Genomic DNA, 18,309 nt, shown 5'->3' with positions numbered 1-18,309 from the left:
TGAACTGTATGGTATGTGGATTATATCTCGGTAAAGCTGTTATTTACAAAAAAGGAGTTCATTAGGACTTGTAGCACTATAGCTCAGAACCAAAACCAAAAGGCAGGCAAGCCAAGCAACATAAACGGGAACACCTGTCCATGCTGTGACACACAAAAGGCAAAGTGTGACTGGAGAAGGAAGAAAGCTATACCTCACAGCTAGGACCATCAACAGCATGGGCCAAACGGGCTCCATTACTGCCTAAATTAACACAAAGCAAAAAGCCACACACATTCAGAAGAGTCTCAATGAATAGCTCCTGACTCACTCTCTTCTGCGGGCCTTTTCCCACCTCGCAATGTCCTCGGTCTTATTTACATCATTAGCCATCAGGGAAATTAAATAGGATATGGAGGGTTACAGGAGGACAAAAGTAAAAAAGTTTCAACAGCAAACTAGGGAAAATCCATACTCCACTCCACTCTAGAGAGATGGGAATGACTCCCCATCAACCCTTTCTCCACTGGGTTCCAACACTTGGAGGACAGTCTGAACTGTCAGTACCACACAGCCACCCTAAGAAAACATCTCCAGGGAGTTCCCTGGCGGTCCAGTGGTTAGGACTTGGTGCTTTCACTGCCGTAGGCCCGGGTTCAATCCCTGGTAGGGGAACTAAGATCCTGCAAGCTACACGGCTCGGCCAAAAAAAAAAAAAACACATCTCCATCTCATGGTCAAACCCATGTTATTTGGATATATGTCCATTAGATAGTCAGTCTACCAACTTATCCTCCCACTAATTATTTATTCAAGAGTTTCCTGCTCTGTTCTTCTCCCACAGCAACTGGTATTGACCTCATACTACTAGTGTTCTACCCTGACTTGGACACCTTCACTGAGCTAATGGATCATCTGCAGCAGACCCAGAAAGCTAAAAGTCTCACTCACCCCAACCAGGCTTCTCAATCCAGGGCCCACCCATAGTCAGCCAAAGCCCATCCTCTGTTCAGCCTGGCACATTCAAATGGTATACACTGCAGGACCCAGGTGAGAAGGCATAGAAAAGTACAAAGGATTTACCTGGTACATGCCAATCAACATATTATATAAGTAATATATGAGCTGTTACTCTTGGAGCTACCTTCATGCTTTGAAAAGAAATGCCACCTATTTAAAGGAGACATTTCTTTATAACTAAGGATACCAGCTCTTAGCATCCTTGTCTCTGAGAGCACTGGGAATTAAAATCAGCAATTTCAGAAGAATCATTACATATTAAAAATTGAAAATGACCTCAGAGATAAAGTATAGACTTAGGGGCAAACTGAAATAGTAGGAAGAAACACAGCATGCACATTATGTTATGGGCCAAGTTCAACTGAAACTGGACTAACGGCTTTGTAATTCCAGGTGAAATCTGTTGAACAATTCACTAATAAACCTGAATCCTCCACTTATTGTGGAAATAAAGGCTATACCAATATTTGTAGTAATGAGAGGGACTATAACTCAAGCGATGAACTTCAGATTAATTACAGGATGACTAGAATAGTCTCCTGGTACACTGGGATTCACTCATTCATTCACAAATAATTTACTGAATGTCTGATACATGCCAGTCACTGTTCTAGGTCTTAGAGACAGAGTAGTCAACAAGACATACATTCAGATTATCTCTGACTCCAGAACCCCAACTCAACTAAGATGATCTTAATAATACTGGTGAATTTGCCTTCAGTCAGCCAGACTCTTAGCTAATGCCACTGCAGGAAAACCCTCTGTAAGGATCCTAGACAGGATTATGAATTCAGTTTATGTGCTTGAAACACTAGGGTCAAAAGAGATTAAAACCATGATCCTAGGGTACTGACTCATGTACCATACATACCCAAATATAAGGCAATGATGTTCCTAAGAATTATCCTCCAGAAAAAAGGGGGGATATAACAAGTCCCTATACTGTGTCATGTTAAGGGGCACTATTTAAACTCCTTTTAAATAGTGAACAGCAACCTCAATCAATGCTGTTTTTTGATGTGTACAGAGGTCACCAGACAGAACTGTTGCATCGGAAGGAAAAAGAAGAAATGTAACACCTATTTAATTGTTGACCTCAAAATTCTTAAGTGTTGGATGCTGCTGTAAACAAGTTATAATAAAGAGGACTTTAAAAAGGTATAAGTAAATGATAATGCTACAGAGGATGCATGAGATACAGGATGAATGAAAAGAAAAAACTGTGCTAATGTTATGCTAATAGACTTTTCTGACTTAGAATAAACTTTCCAGTGACAATACCAGGCACTTAAAAAAGGAAATAAAAATGATGTGTTCTGGAAAACTGTGTTTGATTGACTCAAAAAGTAGCTCAAATGAGGACAAAGAAACTGATGTTAAAGGTGTATGTGAAAAGTTTGAATAACTTTTCACTAAATATCTCTACTAAGTACATGTGATTTTTAATATGCACAGACATGATCAAATTAATACATTAAATAATAGAGGCATCTGACCAATTTATCTCTATCCCTATATATTTATGTATACACTAGTTGTCCAAAATTTTTGTCAGATCTTCTAGATGGAAAAATCAGAGGTCACTTTTTTCTTTTAAGAGTTGGATTTCTTTTTTTTTTTTTTTTAATATTTATTTATTTGGTTGCCCTGGGTCTTAGTTGCGGTATGCAGGATCTAGTTCCCCGACCAGGGATCGAACCCAGGCCCCCTGCATTGGGAGCGTGGAGTCTTAATCACTGGACCACGAGGGAAGTCCTAGAGGTCACTTATAACAAGAGTCGCCTGGTATTGACCATATACACTCACCAGTATGGTGGATGACATGACTATGACTTTATTAGGAGTAAAAGGTGAAATAATTGAACATTTATCAAGCACCTACAGTAATATGCCAAACTTTGTGCTATCAGCATGTACATAAAATATTTCATTTAATTTCTACTTAGTACTGTGAGATGGGCACATAGGGACTTGTGTATGTTAATAACTAGTATGTAGTCTAAAACGAAAACCTTGAGGCTGCTCTGGTGGCGCAGTGGTTAAGAATCCGCCGCCAATGCAGGGGACATGGGTTCCAGCCCTGGTCCAGGAAGATCCCACATGCCGCAGAGCAACTAAGCCCGCGAGCCACAACTACTGAGCCCTCGTGCCACAACTACTGAAGCCCGCGCACCTAGAGCCCCTGCTCTGCAAGAAGATAAGCCACCGCAATGAGAAGCCCGTGCACCGCAACAGAGCAGCCCCTGCTCACTGCGACTAGAGAAAGCCCACGCGCGGCAACGAAGACCCAACGTAGCCAAAAATAAATAAATTAAAAAAAAAAAAATATATATATATATATATATATATATATATATATATATATATATAGTTTAAAAAAGTAAAACTCAAACCTTCTCTCTCTGGCTTAGAGTCCATGTTCTTTCTACTACAGTATTAGTAAGCTTCACTTTGGAAAGGCTTAAATTTCCCTCAGTGCTCCTAAAAGGATGGCATTTATCTTTCTACCTGAGCGTGGCCGCTTCGTTTTGTCAGCTTCACTCTAGTTTGGTCCAGGCAGGGTACATCCCCATAGCGGTTCTTCTCTAGGTTTCCTGGAGACCTGAAGGAAATGAAACAAACTAAAATAAAGGGAAAAAAAACAGCTACAAGAGTTGAAAATGGATGACAATGCAAGTGGAACTGAGCGCAAGTCAGGAGATTGTTGTCATTCATTACTTTTTCTTTTTGGTACTATTTGGTTTTGAAAAAATCATTTGCATACATATTGATTAAAAGCAAAAAAAAAAACTTATAAAGACCACACATATAAAGTAATACTCTATACTGTTCATAGGTATGAATGTATATGTAACAGTATAAACAAAATGATCTGGTAGGAAACATACCACATTCATACTAGTGACTGCTTCTGGGGAATGAGGAGAACTGATGGTGAGGATTAGAAGGATTTCAACTTTACAATTAATTCTTTTATACAATAAAAAAGATGAAGCAAATCTAACAAAATGCTAAACACTGTCAGTACTAATGGGGTGATAGGAAATAGTTGTTTGTCACGTTATGCTCTGTTCTTTTTCATATTTAAAAAAAAAATTCCCGGACTTCCCTGGTGGCACCAGGGTTAAGAATCCACCTGCCGGGCTTCCCTGGTGGTGAAGTAGTTGAGAATCCACCTGCCAATGCAGGGGACACGGGTTCGAGCCCTGGTCCAGGAAGATCCCACATACCACGGAGCAACTAAGCCTGTGCACCGCAACTACTGAGCCTGCACTCTAGAGCCCGCAAGCCACAACTACTGAGCCCGCATGCCACAACTACTGAAGCCCACACACCCAGAGCCCATGCTCTACAACAAGAGAAGCCACCACAATGAGAAGCCTGCGCTCCACAACGAAGAACAGTCCCCGCTTGCTGCAACTAGAGAAAGCCTGCATGCCGCAATGAAGACCCAACGCAGCCAAAAATAAATAAATAAATTTATTAAACACAGTTTGAGTACTCTGTGGATTTAAAAAAAAAAATCCTTCTTCCCACACAAATAAGCCCAGCTGATATTTTACAAAGTTCCAAGAACAATTCAATAAAAGGAATACTCTTCGACCAACAGTGCTGGAGTAATTAGATACCTATAGGGAAAAAAATTTGAACATCAACCTAAACCTTACACCTTACACAAAAGTTCATTCAAAATGGATCACAGACTTAAATTAAATGTAAAACATAAACTTATAAAAATTTTAGGAAAAAAAACGTAGAAAAATCTTTGGATTCTAGGGCTAGGCAATGTGTTCTTAGACTTGACACCAAGAGCATGATCCGTACAAGGAATAACTGTTAAAGGAACTTCATCAAAATAAACTTCTGCTTCACAAGAGACCCAGAAAAGGATGAAAAAAAAAGCTACAGACTGGAAGAAAATATTCGCAAACCATGTATCCAACAAAGAACCAGTACCTAGAATATAAAGAACTCTCAAATCCCAACAGTTTAAAAAAAAGTCCAAACAGAAAATGGGCAAAAGACATTTTACAAAGAGAATATACAGATGGCAAAGAAGCACATGAAAAGATGCTCAATATCATTAGATAGTAGGAAAATGTACATTAAAACCACAATTCTAATTTTAATTTAGGGATCTCATCACACACCTATCAGAACAGCTAAAATAAAAACTAGTGACAACACTGAACAATGGTGAGGATGCAAAGAAAATGCATCATTCATATATTGCTGGGAGGAATGCAGAAGGGTACAGCCACTCTGGAAAAGAGCTGGGCAGTTTTTCATAAAGCTAAACACATAGTTACCATATGACCTATCAATCCCACTCTTGGACATTTATCCCAGAAAAATAGAAACTATTTTCACACAAAACCTCGACACAAATGTTCAGAGCAGCTTTAATTATAATAGAAACTGGAAACAACCCAGATGTCCTTCAACAGGTAAATGGTTAATTGGTTAACAGTTTGTACTGTGGTTCATCCATACCATGGAATATTACTCAGCAATAAAAAGGAACAAACTTGATACAAATAACAACTTGGGTGAATCTCCCGAGAATTCTACTGAGTGAAAAAAGGCAATCCCAAAAGTTTACACATAGCATGATTCCATTTATATAATAACATTCTTAAAATGATAAAATTATAGTAATGGAGAATTGATTAGTGGTTGCAGGGGCTAGGGATGGGGAGGGGTGGAATGGAGGTATGTGGTTATGGAATTCTGTATCTTGACTGCAGTTATGTATACACAAACTTACCTGTGTGATAAAAATTGTAAAGAACTAAATACATACACACACACTGAAACTGGGGAAATCTGAATAAGATTGGTGGATTGTATCAAGATCCTGGTTGTGATACTATATTAAACTTCTGGGAGATGTTACCGTGGGATAGCTGTGGAAAGGGTACACATGATCTCTATTATTTCTTACAAATGCATGTGAATCTACAATCATCTCATAATAAAGTTAAAATTTAAAGTTGAATTTTTAAAAATCCTTTGAAAGGATGGTATAGGGGAGAAAAAAAAGGGAAAGAAAGTCTCTTGGTCCACGGGCATCCTGGACAGCAGTGAATACTCTATCTACTTCTTAATCTAGAATTCCATGGGAAACAGTTTGTTCTGTGTAAGTAGTTCTACTGGAACTTGGTGTAAGACAGGGGCCTGAAGATGTTGAGGATTCTGGTTTCTAGTTCCTGAAGTGGGACGTTTTCATTGATTCAATAAATAAAGAGGCAAGATTGGGAAGTCCTTCCATAGGACTAGGACATATTCTCTGATTATAACCCGACAGCTGGCTTGGGTGGTGCAAGGAGCACAATCCAAACCCACTTTTTTAATGTAGGGAAGGGGAACCATTGTAGAAATGACACCTCAAGGACCCCTCAGTAGAAGCACCCAGAGCAGGGTCAGAAATACCCAGGACAAGTGTGCATCCTCTGCACTGGCTGGGAAAAAGACTGGATACATACAAGGGTCTTGAGCTGGCAGGGGTGAAACAGAGCTGTGTGGGAGAGAAGAATACTCTCCCCACATGATATATACTCTGCTTTCTCTCTCTCTTTTTTATTTCTTATTTTCCTTTGCATTCTTGTTCTGCTTATTGATTTTTTTTTCTCAATTGCTTCTTCCCTCTTACTTCCCTTATTTGTTTCCTAACTCATTATTTTCCCTCTTTTTCTTTTCCTTTTCCCTCTTTCCTCACTCCCTGCATACCTTCTTTACAGCACACTGACTAAGCTGGACAGGAATTACAAGGGGAAAGAGGTACTCACAGAATCACGGATTCCTAAAACATTTAAGCTACAAAAGAGTAAGTAGATATCAGTGAGTCTAATATCAAATACTACACACAGGAAAACTGAGGTGCACAGAAGAGAAATAACTTGGGTAAGTTACAGAGGGTATTTCTGGCTAAGCTGGAACTTGAGCCTGGGACCCACTGGGGAGAGCTTCCTTAATTTTCTTTTTTTTTTTTTTAAGATTTTTTTTTTTTGATGTGGACCATTTTTAAAGTCTTTATTGAATTTGGTACAATATTGCTTCTGTTTTACGTTTGGATTTTTGGCTGCGAGGCATATGGGATCTTAGCTCCCTGACCAGGGAACGAACCTGCAACCCCCTGCATTGGAAGGCAAAGTCCTAACCACTGGACCGCCAGGGAAGTCCCTGAGCTTCCTTAATTTTCAACAAACAGTCTCAAAACTTGGAGAAAAAGAAGCTTTTGCAACAGCCAATGAAAACATGGTAAGATAAATGACAGCAGCAGTAAGGGAAATGATCCATGCTCTATTGCCAACAATAGTTATCAAGTGGTTATAAACCAGTTACAGAATTCAGGTAGAAGGAAAATCCCACAAGGCTGAATTCCTAAGAGGCAACTCCTTTCTCTTACTGACTGTGGATTATCTTAAATGGACCAGTACCCCTCCCCAGAAAGTAATGTAATACTATAAACGCTGTAGGGAGAAACTGCCCAAATGAAAGGACCAGAGATCAAATCGACAGCCTACATTTTGAGCCTACATTTTTGTTTTTTTCCTAAAAACACTTGCATATCAGGGAAATATCAAAAAATGTATCCATTAGTACACAGTTCCTCCACTGGGACCAAAGACCTTCAGAAATTTCACAGTATACACTGTTGGAAACAAGCACCAAGAGTTGCCTCTTTCTGGATGAGAGAAACTATCATCTAAGTGAGAGTGAGGCTCCTAACACAAGGAAAAGCCTCTGTTAAGGAAGTGAGGTGTGGAAGGAGGGGTACCAATGCATGCCACAGCATCCTGGAAAGTGATCGCTGGCCCAAACTTTTCCTACTTACATGGAACAGTGGAAAGTGCCAACAGGGTTCTCACGACGGATGTCTTCATACTCCTCATATATCCCCCGCTTTTGCCTGGTGCTAACATAGTCCATCAACTCTTGGATGGTCATGGCATGGGGACCTGGGACATGCACTGAGTCCCAGTCTAAGGTCGGAGGGAGGGAGAACAGGATGATCTCATCGAAGGGATCTGGGTGGCCGTTCATCTGGGATAGAAACTGGAAATTCCAAGTGGCGAGGTCAATTTTGACGTACCCACCCAGGTTTTCTGGAAGGCACTCCCTGGGCAGGTGCTGGGTGACTTCAGATGTCTTTAATATCTGAATCTGGAAAGCCAGAAAGAACCACGTGAGTATGTGGGGAGGGAGGGGAACAAAAAGATAAAGAACAAAAGTGCTTTGGAGAATGATATGAGATTTGCTTGAAATACCTGGTAAGCTTAGAAAAGGAGTAGACTGAATTTCATCTGCTTGGGAATGAAGTCCTACGAATTTCCCAGAAAAGGTTTGACTTCCCACAATGTATAGCAAATTCATTCCTGGAATTAGGGGCCCTGTTATAAACCTTATATAAACGTAGGTATAGTGAACCAAGGCTTTATACTATTTACAAGGCTTTCCAGTACCATCTCATGTGGGTATTCGCCTTTTTGACTACTAAGAATGCATGGGAAGTGGTTATTTTTGTCAACCCCATACTAAGGCAATCAATTCTAAGCCTGTTGGCTTGTGTTTTACTCACAGCTTGGTACGGACATTCTCAAAGATAGGTTTCCGTGAAAGCAAGACAAGGCCAGCCTCCCAGAGGCTGGGTAGCCCAGGAAAAATGCTAGAGAAGTAATTGTAATACTTAATTCCTCTCTCTGCTTGGACACAGCCATACTGGACCAAATTAGCCTAGTTGGTTCTTTTTGGAATCTGTGTGGAATGGGAATGTTTGCCTTGCTTGCTGTTGACTCTTCCTGGAATGCTGCTTCCTGGAATGCCCTCTTTTCCTCTTTGGCCTCTTCAAGGACGAGCTTATAGCTCAACCTCTTCTGTGAAGCCCTCCCTGACAGTCTGAGATAACATTCTCCTCTATGTTTCTCAGAGCCACAGTTCTCTGAACATGTCTGTGTCCCCTTTCAGGACCATAAGTTCCTCAGGAATAAGCGCTATCTTACTCAACTTTTAATTCCCAGGGCCCAGAGCCTGGACTGTAAAGGTGCTCAATATATTCTGAGTTCATACATGCATGTATATACTTGTATATAATTCAAGTGTTAAGAACTTGCCTAAGGAGTCCTCTCAAAGAGTTATCTTAGGAAAGAAATCTCCTACTCTGGGGTCACTAGGTCACTAAGTAGCTTCCGCAGAATCAAACACCTTTAGTTTCCCCTCTCCAACCCAAGTCGCCTCAGCTACAAAGATCTGTATTGTTATTATTCATATAATCTCATACTAAAAAAAAAAACCCTCTGATAATATTTTACAACATTATTATCTTATTCTATTATACCAATGTTTCATATACCCTTTCTTTCAAGGGTGAGAAATGAATGAGTAAATGACTGAAACCATAATCTTTCCATCCTGGAATACTCAGTGGATGATAATAGAATCAAGATAATTTTAGACAATGCTTTTGAAGTTGGGAAGCAACAAGCTGTTTTAAGAGAAAATGCCAGGAATAAAGTAAAAGAGAGATTGAGAGTCTCCTCCACCACCGTGGTGGTCAAGGGGACTGAATATTTCCAGTTGAACAAATTCAAACACCAGTTCAACTGATGTAATTATATTAGAAGTTGTTAAATATTAAAAGCCTGTAGAGCCACAGGACTAAATTTTGGAAGTAGCAGCTATCTCTGAGTCACTCATGGGACACATTCCTTCGATACTATCTGCATGCAAGGTGCTACATACAGGGGAAGTGCCCAAACTATGTCCAGGTCCTAACTCCAAGGAACTTGTACAGTAAGAAAGGCAGCCTATACTGGGCTGAGTAAAGAATAAAGCAGAGAATATAAGTGAACACACTAACAGAAGCAGAAAGAGAAACAAGCCAGGAAGGTTTTTTGAAGGTAGAAAATTAATTGGCAGGTTTCAGCAGTAGAGATGGAAATGTATCTATCCCACCCCCAAATAAAATTAAGTTAGCTTCCTTTACCCTCTCCCGGACTTTGTCCTTCAGAAGGAGGCTGATGATGGAATAGGGCACTCGGAACCATATGGGTGCTCCCACAATCAGCACTTTCTTCAAACGAGCTGGAAAAGCTCCCTGCGGAGAACAATACAAGAATTTAAAAATACCAGTTAGGGCACTGCAACAGTGCCTAATGGGACCTTTGACTGTTCAAGTACAAAGTTTAGGTTTTTTGCTCTTCTCACCATTCTTACCTAGCAGGGGGAGTCTATAGCTTAATTCAGGTTTCACTTAGTAGCTAGAGAAAAAGTGGTTAAAAAGAAAGAAATGGAAGCAACCTAAATGCCCATCAACAGAGGAATGGATAAAGAAGATGTGGTACGTATATATATATATAATGGAATATTACTCAGCCATAAAAAAAACAAAATAATGCCATTTGCAGCAACATGGATGAACCTAGAGATTGTCATACTGAGTGAAGTAAGTCAGACACAAAAATACAAATATCATATATCGCTTATATGTGGAATCTACAAAAAGTGTACAAATGAACTTATTTACAAAACAGAAGTAGAGTCACGGATGTAGAAAACAAACTTATGGTTACCAGGGGATGAAGCGGGGAGAGGGATAAATTGGGAGATTGGTATTGATATATACACATTACTATATAGAAAATAGATAATAAGAACCTGCTGTATAGCACAGGGAACTCTATACTCTGTAATGGCCTATATGGGAAATGAATACAAAAAAAAAAAAAGAGTGTACATACGTAGATATATCAATATAACTGATTTGTACACCTGAAACTAACACAACATTGTAAATCAACTAAACTCCAATAAAAATTTTTTAAATTGATTTACCTTTAATTGTAATCATGTTATGGAGAAACAGAGAAGAACAAAAGTTTGGCCTGGGACACCTCAGAATTATAGGTGAGTGTGCTGGAATCTGCACATTTAAATGCATGGGCTTTGAGTTATTTGATCTGGACCCATTTAATGACAGAGAAAGACTTCAGGACTTGTAGTTACATTAGTAAGAGATACCCTAAGATTCTCAAGTCTTCCGGCAGATCTGAAAGAGGAATCTCAAAGGAAACTTTGATAACAGATGGATATCTCCTTACCATTTTTTCCCGTGATTATAGTTCCCTGATCACATGAGTTCTCTATGATTTTTATTGTCAGCACAATGCTGCATTTTCAGAGAAAATCTTATTTGTGAAGCAAATAAATAAAATAAAAAATAAAAGTAACAATGTTATGTTGTCAATATAAGCTTTATGGATCAGAACTACTCTGATTTTTCTTGTCAGCATACATGTGTGCATCCTTAAGTTCTGATTATTAAAACTTTAAGGAACAACTAGATCACGAATAAAATGAACATGAAACATTTCTCATAATCTTTCCTTTATTCTGATATCTGTGTGTTTATAATCATTGATTTTCCACTCATCTCTTCATCTATTTACGTATTCATTCATTCAATCAATCAATATGATCTAGCGGGCACAAGGGTAAATGAGGTCTAAAAGAAAAGAGACACCCTGATCTGCACAAGGCATAAGAATGAAAAATTATTCCTTCTTAATCCATAGCTCTTAGTTTCATTTAGTTTCTCAATATTTCAGCACTTCTCATAGGCAGGGACACTGAATAATACTGGTATTCTAACTGGAAAGAAATTATTCCCAGTTAGATTATAATAGTAGTTTTAAAAAATATTTTTACTGGGCTTCCCTGGTGGCGCAGTGGTTGAGAGTCTGCCTGCCAATGCAGGGGACATGGGTTCGTGCCCCGGTCTGGGAAGATCCCACATGCCGCAGAGCGGCTGGGCCCGTGAGCCATGGCCGCTGAGCCTGCGCGTCCGGAGCCTGTGCTCCGCAACGGGAGAGGCCGCAACAGTGAGAGGCCCGTGTACCGCAAAAAAAAAAAAAAAAAAAAAAAAAAAAATTATTTATTTATTTTTGGCTGCTCTGTTTCTTCATTGTGGCACGCAGCCTTCTCTAGTTGTGCTGTGCGGGCTCCAGAGTGCACAGGCTCAGTAGTTGTGGCACATAGGCTCTCTAGTTATGGCATGTGGGCTCTCTAGTGGCATGCAGGCTTAGTTGCCCTGCGGCACATGGGATCTTAGCTCTTCCACCAGGGATTGAACCCACGTCCCCTGCAGCGGAAGTCAGATCCTTAACCACTGGACCACCAGGGCAGTCGCCACTATAATAGTATTTTTTTTTTTTTGGCTGTGTTAGGTCTTTGTTGCTGCGTGGAGGCTTTCTCTAGTTGCAGTGAGCGGGGGCAACTCTTCGTTGTGGTGCACAGGCTTATCATTGCAGTGGCTTCTCTTGTTGTGGAGCACAGGCTCTAGGCGCACAGGCTTCAGTAGTTGTGGCACACGGGCTCAGTAGTTGTGGCTCGCGGGCTCCAGAGCGCAGGCCCAGCCGCCACGGCGCACAGGCCCAGTTGCTCTGCGGCATGTGGGATCTTCCCGGACCAGGGCTCAAACCCGTGTCCCCTGCACTGGCAGGCGGATTCTTAACCACTGCGCCACCAGGGAAGTCCCTATAATAGTATTTTAAAGTATTATAATAGCATTTTAAAGTACAAAAGATAAATATAAATTATAATAGTATTTTAAAGTATAAAATATAAATATGAAAAAATTAGCCACCCTATAAATAATAATCAGCATAAAAGTATAATGGTAAAAAGCCTCTGGTTTATAATAGCACTTGTGCACACAAGCACCATCTCCTTCCCTGTCTCTCTCCCCCTGTAAGTCACTGGTCATACAAAAAAGATGATTTATCCTTGGTGTCTGCTACGTTTATACATACATATATAGGTATACATTTTTTTAGCCTAGGAATATATGTCATAAGAAACATGTAAGACACATAATTTTAAAATCTTATTGAAAGACATAACAAAAGACTTTAAAAAAATCCATAAAACAAAACATAGCATTCCTGGACAGGAGAAGATGATGCTGTAAAGATGTCAATTCTCCAATTAATTCATTATATCCAAATTAAATCCCAAAGTGTTTTATCTTCCAGAACTTGACTGAATGACTCTAACATTCATCTAATCAAAAGATGATGATTTTTTAAAATATTTTCTCATCAGATTTATAATTTTGAATAAGTGGTTATCTCCGGGGAATGGCACTGGGGTGTGTGAGGGAGTGGTCAGAGACTTTTCCTTGAATTACTTTTTAATTGCTTTTATAATTTATAAAAACTAGTTATAAAGTTTGTTTTTAGCATGCATGTTATATATCAGTAAATATTTAAATAAAAACACATGAAAGCGCATGTAAAAGAATAAAAGTGCAAAAAGGTCAAAACAACTTTTAGAAATAAAAGAATACAGGGAAGCTTGTTGTATAAGATATTAAACTTTATTATAAGGCTACAATAAATTAAAAAGTGAATATGTTGGTCTTGATGCCTAGATCAACAGAACAGGGAGTCCAGAAATAGACATACTTACCATATGGAAATTAAGTATAAGATAAAGGTGTTATCCCAAATGAGTAGGAAAATAAATGTATTAGTTAACAAATGTTGCCAGGACAGCTATTTGAAAACAAATTATTTTGTCCATAATATATTGTACCATATATAATATGATATATTATTAAATATACTACATGTAATATAGTATATTAAAACGATAATGAAAAATTAAGAAAACATAGTAGTATGACAAAAGACACCATAAAGTTGAACAAATTATAAACTGCAAAAATGCTGGTAACACATACTTAACAATACTCTTAATATTCTTAATAACAAGTCTTGTAAATCAATGAGACAAACACTTCAATAGAAAAATCGGTAAGGACTTCCCTGGTGGCACAGTGGTTAACAATCCACCTGCCAATGCAGGGGACATGGGCTCAAGCCCTGCTCTGGGAAGATCCCACATGCTGCGGAGCAGCTAAGCCTGTGCGCCACAACTACTGAGCCTGCACTTTAGAGCCCGTGTGCCAGAACTACTGAAGCCCGCGTGCCTACAGCCCATGTTCCGCAACAAGAGAAGCCACCGCTATGAGCAGCCCGCATACCACAACAAAGAGTAGCCCCCACTCGCCGCAACTAGAGAAAGCCCACGCACAGCAACAAAGACCCAACGCAGCCAAAATTTAATTAATTAATTAATTAATTTTAAAAAATCTGAAGTATGAGACTGTGCATTAAACTTCTACTTACAACTTTCATGAGAATGAGGATGTTAGGGGACTATATCTAAAATTTTACCTGCTCCCAATGACAGAGCAGTAAGTCACTAAGAAAAACATGATATGGATTTTAAGGCAACTAAACTTTTATTTCATTCTCTTTGAATTTATATAGCAAAACAACAACAAAACATCCATAGTAGTTTCATTATTTTGAACCAGATAAAGGAGGACACATTAACAGCAAAAGAACATTTGAAAAAAAAAAAAGATACTACAATGTTATTATTTAAAGGAGTTCAAACAACAAAAAAAAGGATGTTATTATTTTAGAACTTCTAAATTCAAAAAAAGAGCAAAGGGAGGTGGGGTTCCCAGACTCTGTCTGGAGGAAGCGAGACTGCACCCGCTCAGGCAGTCAGAGGGAAGGGGACGGGACCAGCGGGCGGGCAGGCGGACTCGCCCTCTCGGTGACTGCACCAATCGGGTGTGCCCTACCTGCCTGCAAGTGCCCCTGGATGAAGCCGTACCGTGTGTCCTGACCAGGTCTTGGTGCTCCGGCCGGGTGTCAGGCCTGTGCCTCTGAGGTAGGAGAGCCGAGTTCAGGACACTGGTCCACCAGAGACCTCCTGGCTCCCAGGAGGCGAAAGCTCTCCCAGAGATCTCCATCTAAATGCTAAGACCCAGCTCCACTCAACGACCAGCAAGCTACAGTGCTGGACACCCTATGCCAAACAACTAACAAGACAGGAACACAATCCCACCCATTAGCAGAGAGGCTGCCTAAAATCATAATAAGGTCATAGACACCCCAAAACACAGTACCGGACGCAGTCCCGCCAACCAGAAAGACAAGATCCAGCCTCACCCACCAGAACACAGGCACCAGTCCCCTCCACCAGGAAGCCTACACAACCCACCAAAACAACCTTAGCCACTGGGGGCACACACCAAAAACAACGGGAACTACGAACCTGCAGCCTGTGAAAAGGAGATACCAAACACAGTAAGTTAAGCAAAATGAGAAGACAGAGAAACACACAGCAGATGAAGGAGCAAGGTAAAAACCCTACAGACCAAACAAATGAAGAGGAAACAGGCAGTCTACCTGAAAAAGACTTCACAATAATGACAGTAAAGATGATCAAAAATCCTGGAAATAGAATGGAGAAAATACAAGAAATGTTTAACAAGGACCTAAAAGAACTAAAGAGCAAACAAACAATGATGAACAACACAATAAATGAAATTTAAAATTCTCTAGAAGGAATCAATAGCAGAATAACAGAGGCAGAAGAACGGATAAGTGACCTGGAAGATAAAATAGTGGAAATAACTACCACAGAGCAGAATGAAGAAAAAAGAATGAAAAGAATTGAGGACAGTCTCAGAGACCTCTGGGACAACATTAAACACACCAACATTCGAATTATAGGGATCCCGGAAGAAGAGGAGAAAAAGAAAGGGACTGAGAAAATATTTGAACAGATTATAGTTGAAAATTTCCCTAATATAGGAAAGGAAATATTCAATCAAGCCCAGGAAGCACAGAGAGTCCCATACAGGATAAATCCAAGGAGAAACACGCCAAGACACATATTAATCAAACTATCAAAAATTAAATACAAAGAAAGAATATTAAAAGCAGCAAGGGAAAAAAAACAAATAACACACAAGGGAATCCCCATTAGGTAACAGCTGATCTTTCAACAGGAACTCTGCAAGCCAGAAGGGAGTGGCAGGACATATTTAAAGTGATGAAAGAGAAAAACCTACAACCAAGATTACTCTAGGCAGCAAGGATCTCATTCAGATTCGACAGAGAAATTAAAACCTTTACAGACAAGCAAAAGCTAAGAGAATTCAGCACCGCCAAACCAGCTTTACAAAAAAAGCTAAAGGAACTTCTCTAGGCAAGAAACACAAGAGAAGGTAAAGACCTACAATAACAAACCCAAAACAATTAAGAAAATGGTAACAGGAACATACATATTGATTAACTACCTTAAATGTAAATGGATTAAATGCTCCAACCAAAAAGACACAGACTGGCTGAATAGATACAGAAACAAGACCGATAAATATGCTGTCTACAAGAGACCCACTTCAGACCTAGGGACACATACAGACTGAAAGTGAGGGGATGGAAAAAGATATTCCATGCAAATGGAAAATCAAAAGAAAGCTGGAGTAGCAATTCTCATATCAGACAAAAGAGACTTTAAAATAAAGACTATTACAAGAGACAAAGAAGGACAGTACATAATGATCAAGGGATCAATCCAAGAAGAAGATATAACAATTGTAAATATTTATGCACCCAACATAGGAGCACCTAAATACATAAGGCAAATGCTAACAGTCATAAAAGGGGAAATCAACAGTAACACAATCACAGTAGGGGACGTTAACACTCCACTTTCACCAATGGACAGATAATCCAAAATGAAAATAAATAAGGAAACACAAGCTTTAAATGATACATTAAACAAGATGGACTTAATTGACATTTATAGGACATTCCATCCAAAAACAACACAATACACTTTCTTCTCAAGTGCTCATGGAACATTCTCCAGGATAGATCGTATCTTGGGTCACAAATCAAGTCTTGGTAAATTTAAGAAAACTGAAATCGCATCAAGTATCTTTTCCGACCACAACTCTATGAGACTGGATATCAATTACAGGAAAAAAAATCTGTAAAAAATACAAACACATGGAGGCTACACAGTACACTACTAAATAACCAAGAGATAACTGAAGAAATCAAAGAAGAAATTTAAAAATACCTAGAAACAAATGACAATGAAAACACAACAACCCAAAACCTATGGGATGCAGAAAAAGCAGATCTAAGAGGGAAGTTTATAGCAATACAAGAAACAAGAAATATCTCAAATAAACAAACTAACCTTACACCTAAAGCAATTAGAGAAAGAAGAACAAAACAAATCCCACAGTTAGCAGAAGGAAAGAAATCATAAAGATCAGAGCAGAAATAAATGAAAAAGACATGAAGGAAACAATAGCAAAGATCAAAACAACTAAAAGCTGGTTCTTTGAGAAGATAAACAAAATTGATAAACCATTAGCCAGACTCATCAAGAAAAAAGGGAGAGGACTCAAATCAATAGAATTAGAAATGAAAAAGGAGAAGTAACCATTGACACTGCAGAAATACAAAGGATCATGAGAGATTACTACAAGCAACTATATGCCAGTAAAATGAACAACCTGGAAGAAATGGACAAATTCTTAGAAAAGCACAACCTTCCGAGACTGAACCAGAAAGAAATAGAAAATATAAACAGACCAATCACAAGCACTGAAATTGAGACTGTGATTAAAAATCTTCCAACAAACAAAAGCCTAGGACCAGGTGGCTTCACAGGCGAATTCTATCAAACATTTAGAGAAGAGCTAACACCTATCCTTCTCAAACTCTTCCAAAATATAGCAGAGGGAGGAACACTCCCAAACTCATTCTACGAGGCCACCATCACCCTGATACCAAAACCAGACAAAGATGTCACAAAGAAAGAAAACTACAGGCCAATATCACTGATGAACATAGAGGCAAAAATCCTCAACAAAACAGTAGAAAACAGAATCCAACAGCACATTAAAAGGATCATACACCATGATCAAGTGGGGTTTACCTCAGGAATGCAAGGATTCTTCAATATACGCAAATCAATCAGTGTGATAAACCATATCAACAAATTGAAGGAGAAAAACCATATGATCAACTCAATAGATGCAGAAAAAGCTTTTGACAAAATTCAACACCCATTTATGATAAAAACCCTCCAGTAAGCAGGCATAGAGGGAACTTACCTCAACATAATAAAGGCTATATATGACAAACCCACAGCCAACATTGTTCTCTATGGTGAAAAACTGAAACCATTTCCTCTAAGATCAGGAAGAAGACAAGGTTGTCCACTCTCACCACTATTATTCAACATAGTTTTGGAAGTTTTAGTCACAGCAATCAGAGAAGAAAAAGAAATAAAAGGAATCCAAATCGGAAAAGAAGAAGTAAAGCTGTCACTGTTTGCAGATGACATGATACTGTACGTAGAGAATGCTAAACATGCTACCAGAAAACTACTAGAGCTAATCAATGAATTTGGTAAAGTAGCAGG

General features: G+C 39.2%; 1 protein-coding gene across 1 annotated transcript in view; it reads right to left on the bottom strand.

Moving 5' to 3' along the window:
* Nucleotides 1-18,309, bottom strand: part of PTPN9 (protein tyrosine phosphatase non-receptor type 9) — an 81,425-nt gene that overhangs the window by 13,616 nt on the left and 49,500 nt on the right. Inside the window, exons 6-8 of the mRNA XM_079910914.1 lie at nt 9,986-10,096; nt 7,838-8,166; nt 3,508-3,601 (exon numbers count right to left, since the gene is read on the bottom strand). Coding sequence (XP_079767040.1) covers nt 3,508-3,601; nt 7,838-8,166; nt 9,986-10,096 — 534 coding nt within the window. The remainder of the gene's footprint in view (nt 1-3,507; nt 3,602-7,837; nt 8,167-9,985; nt 10,097-18,309) is intronic.

This window comes from Stenella coeruleoalba (genome assembly GCF_951394435.1).
Source record: "Stenella coeruleoalba genome assembly, chromosome: 2".
Lineage (NCBI taxonomy): Eukaryota > Metazoa > Chordata > Mammalia > Artiodactyla > Delphinidae > Stenella > Stenella coeruleoalba.
The sequence above is the reverse complement of the archived record's forward strand: the minus strand, read 5'-3'. Positions and strand labels throughout refer to the sequence as shown.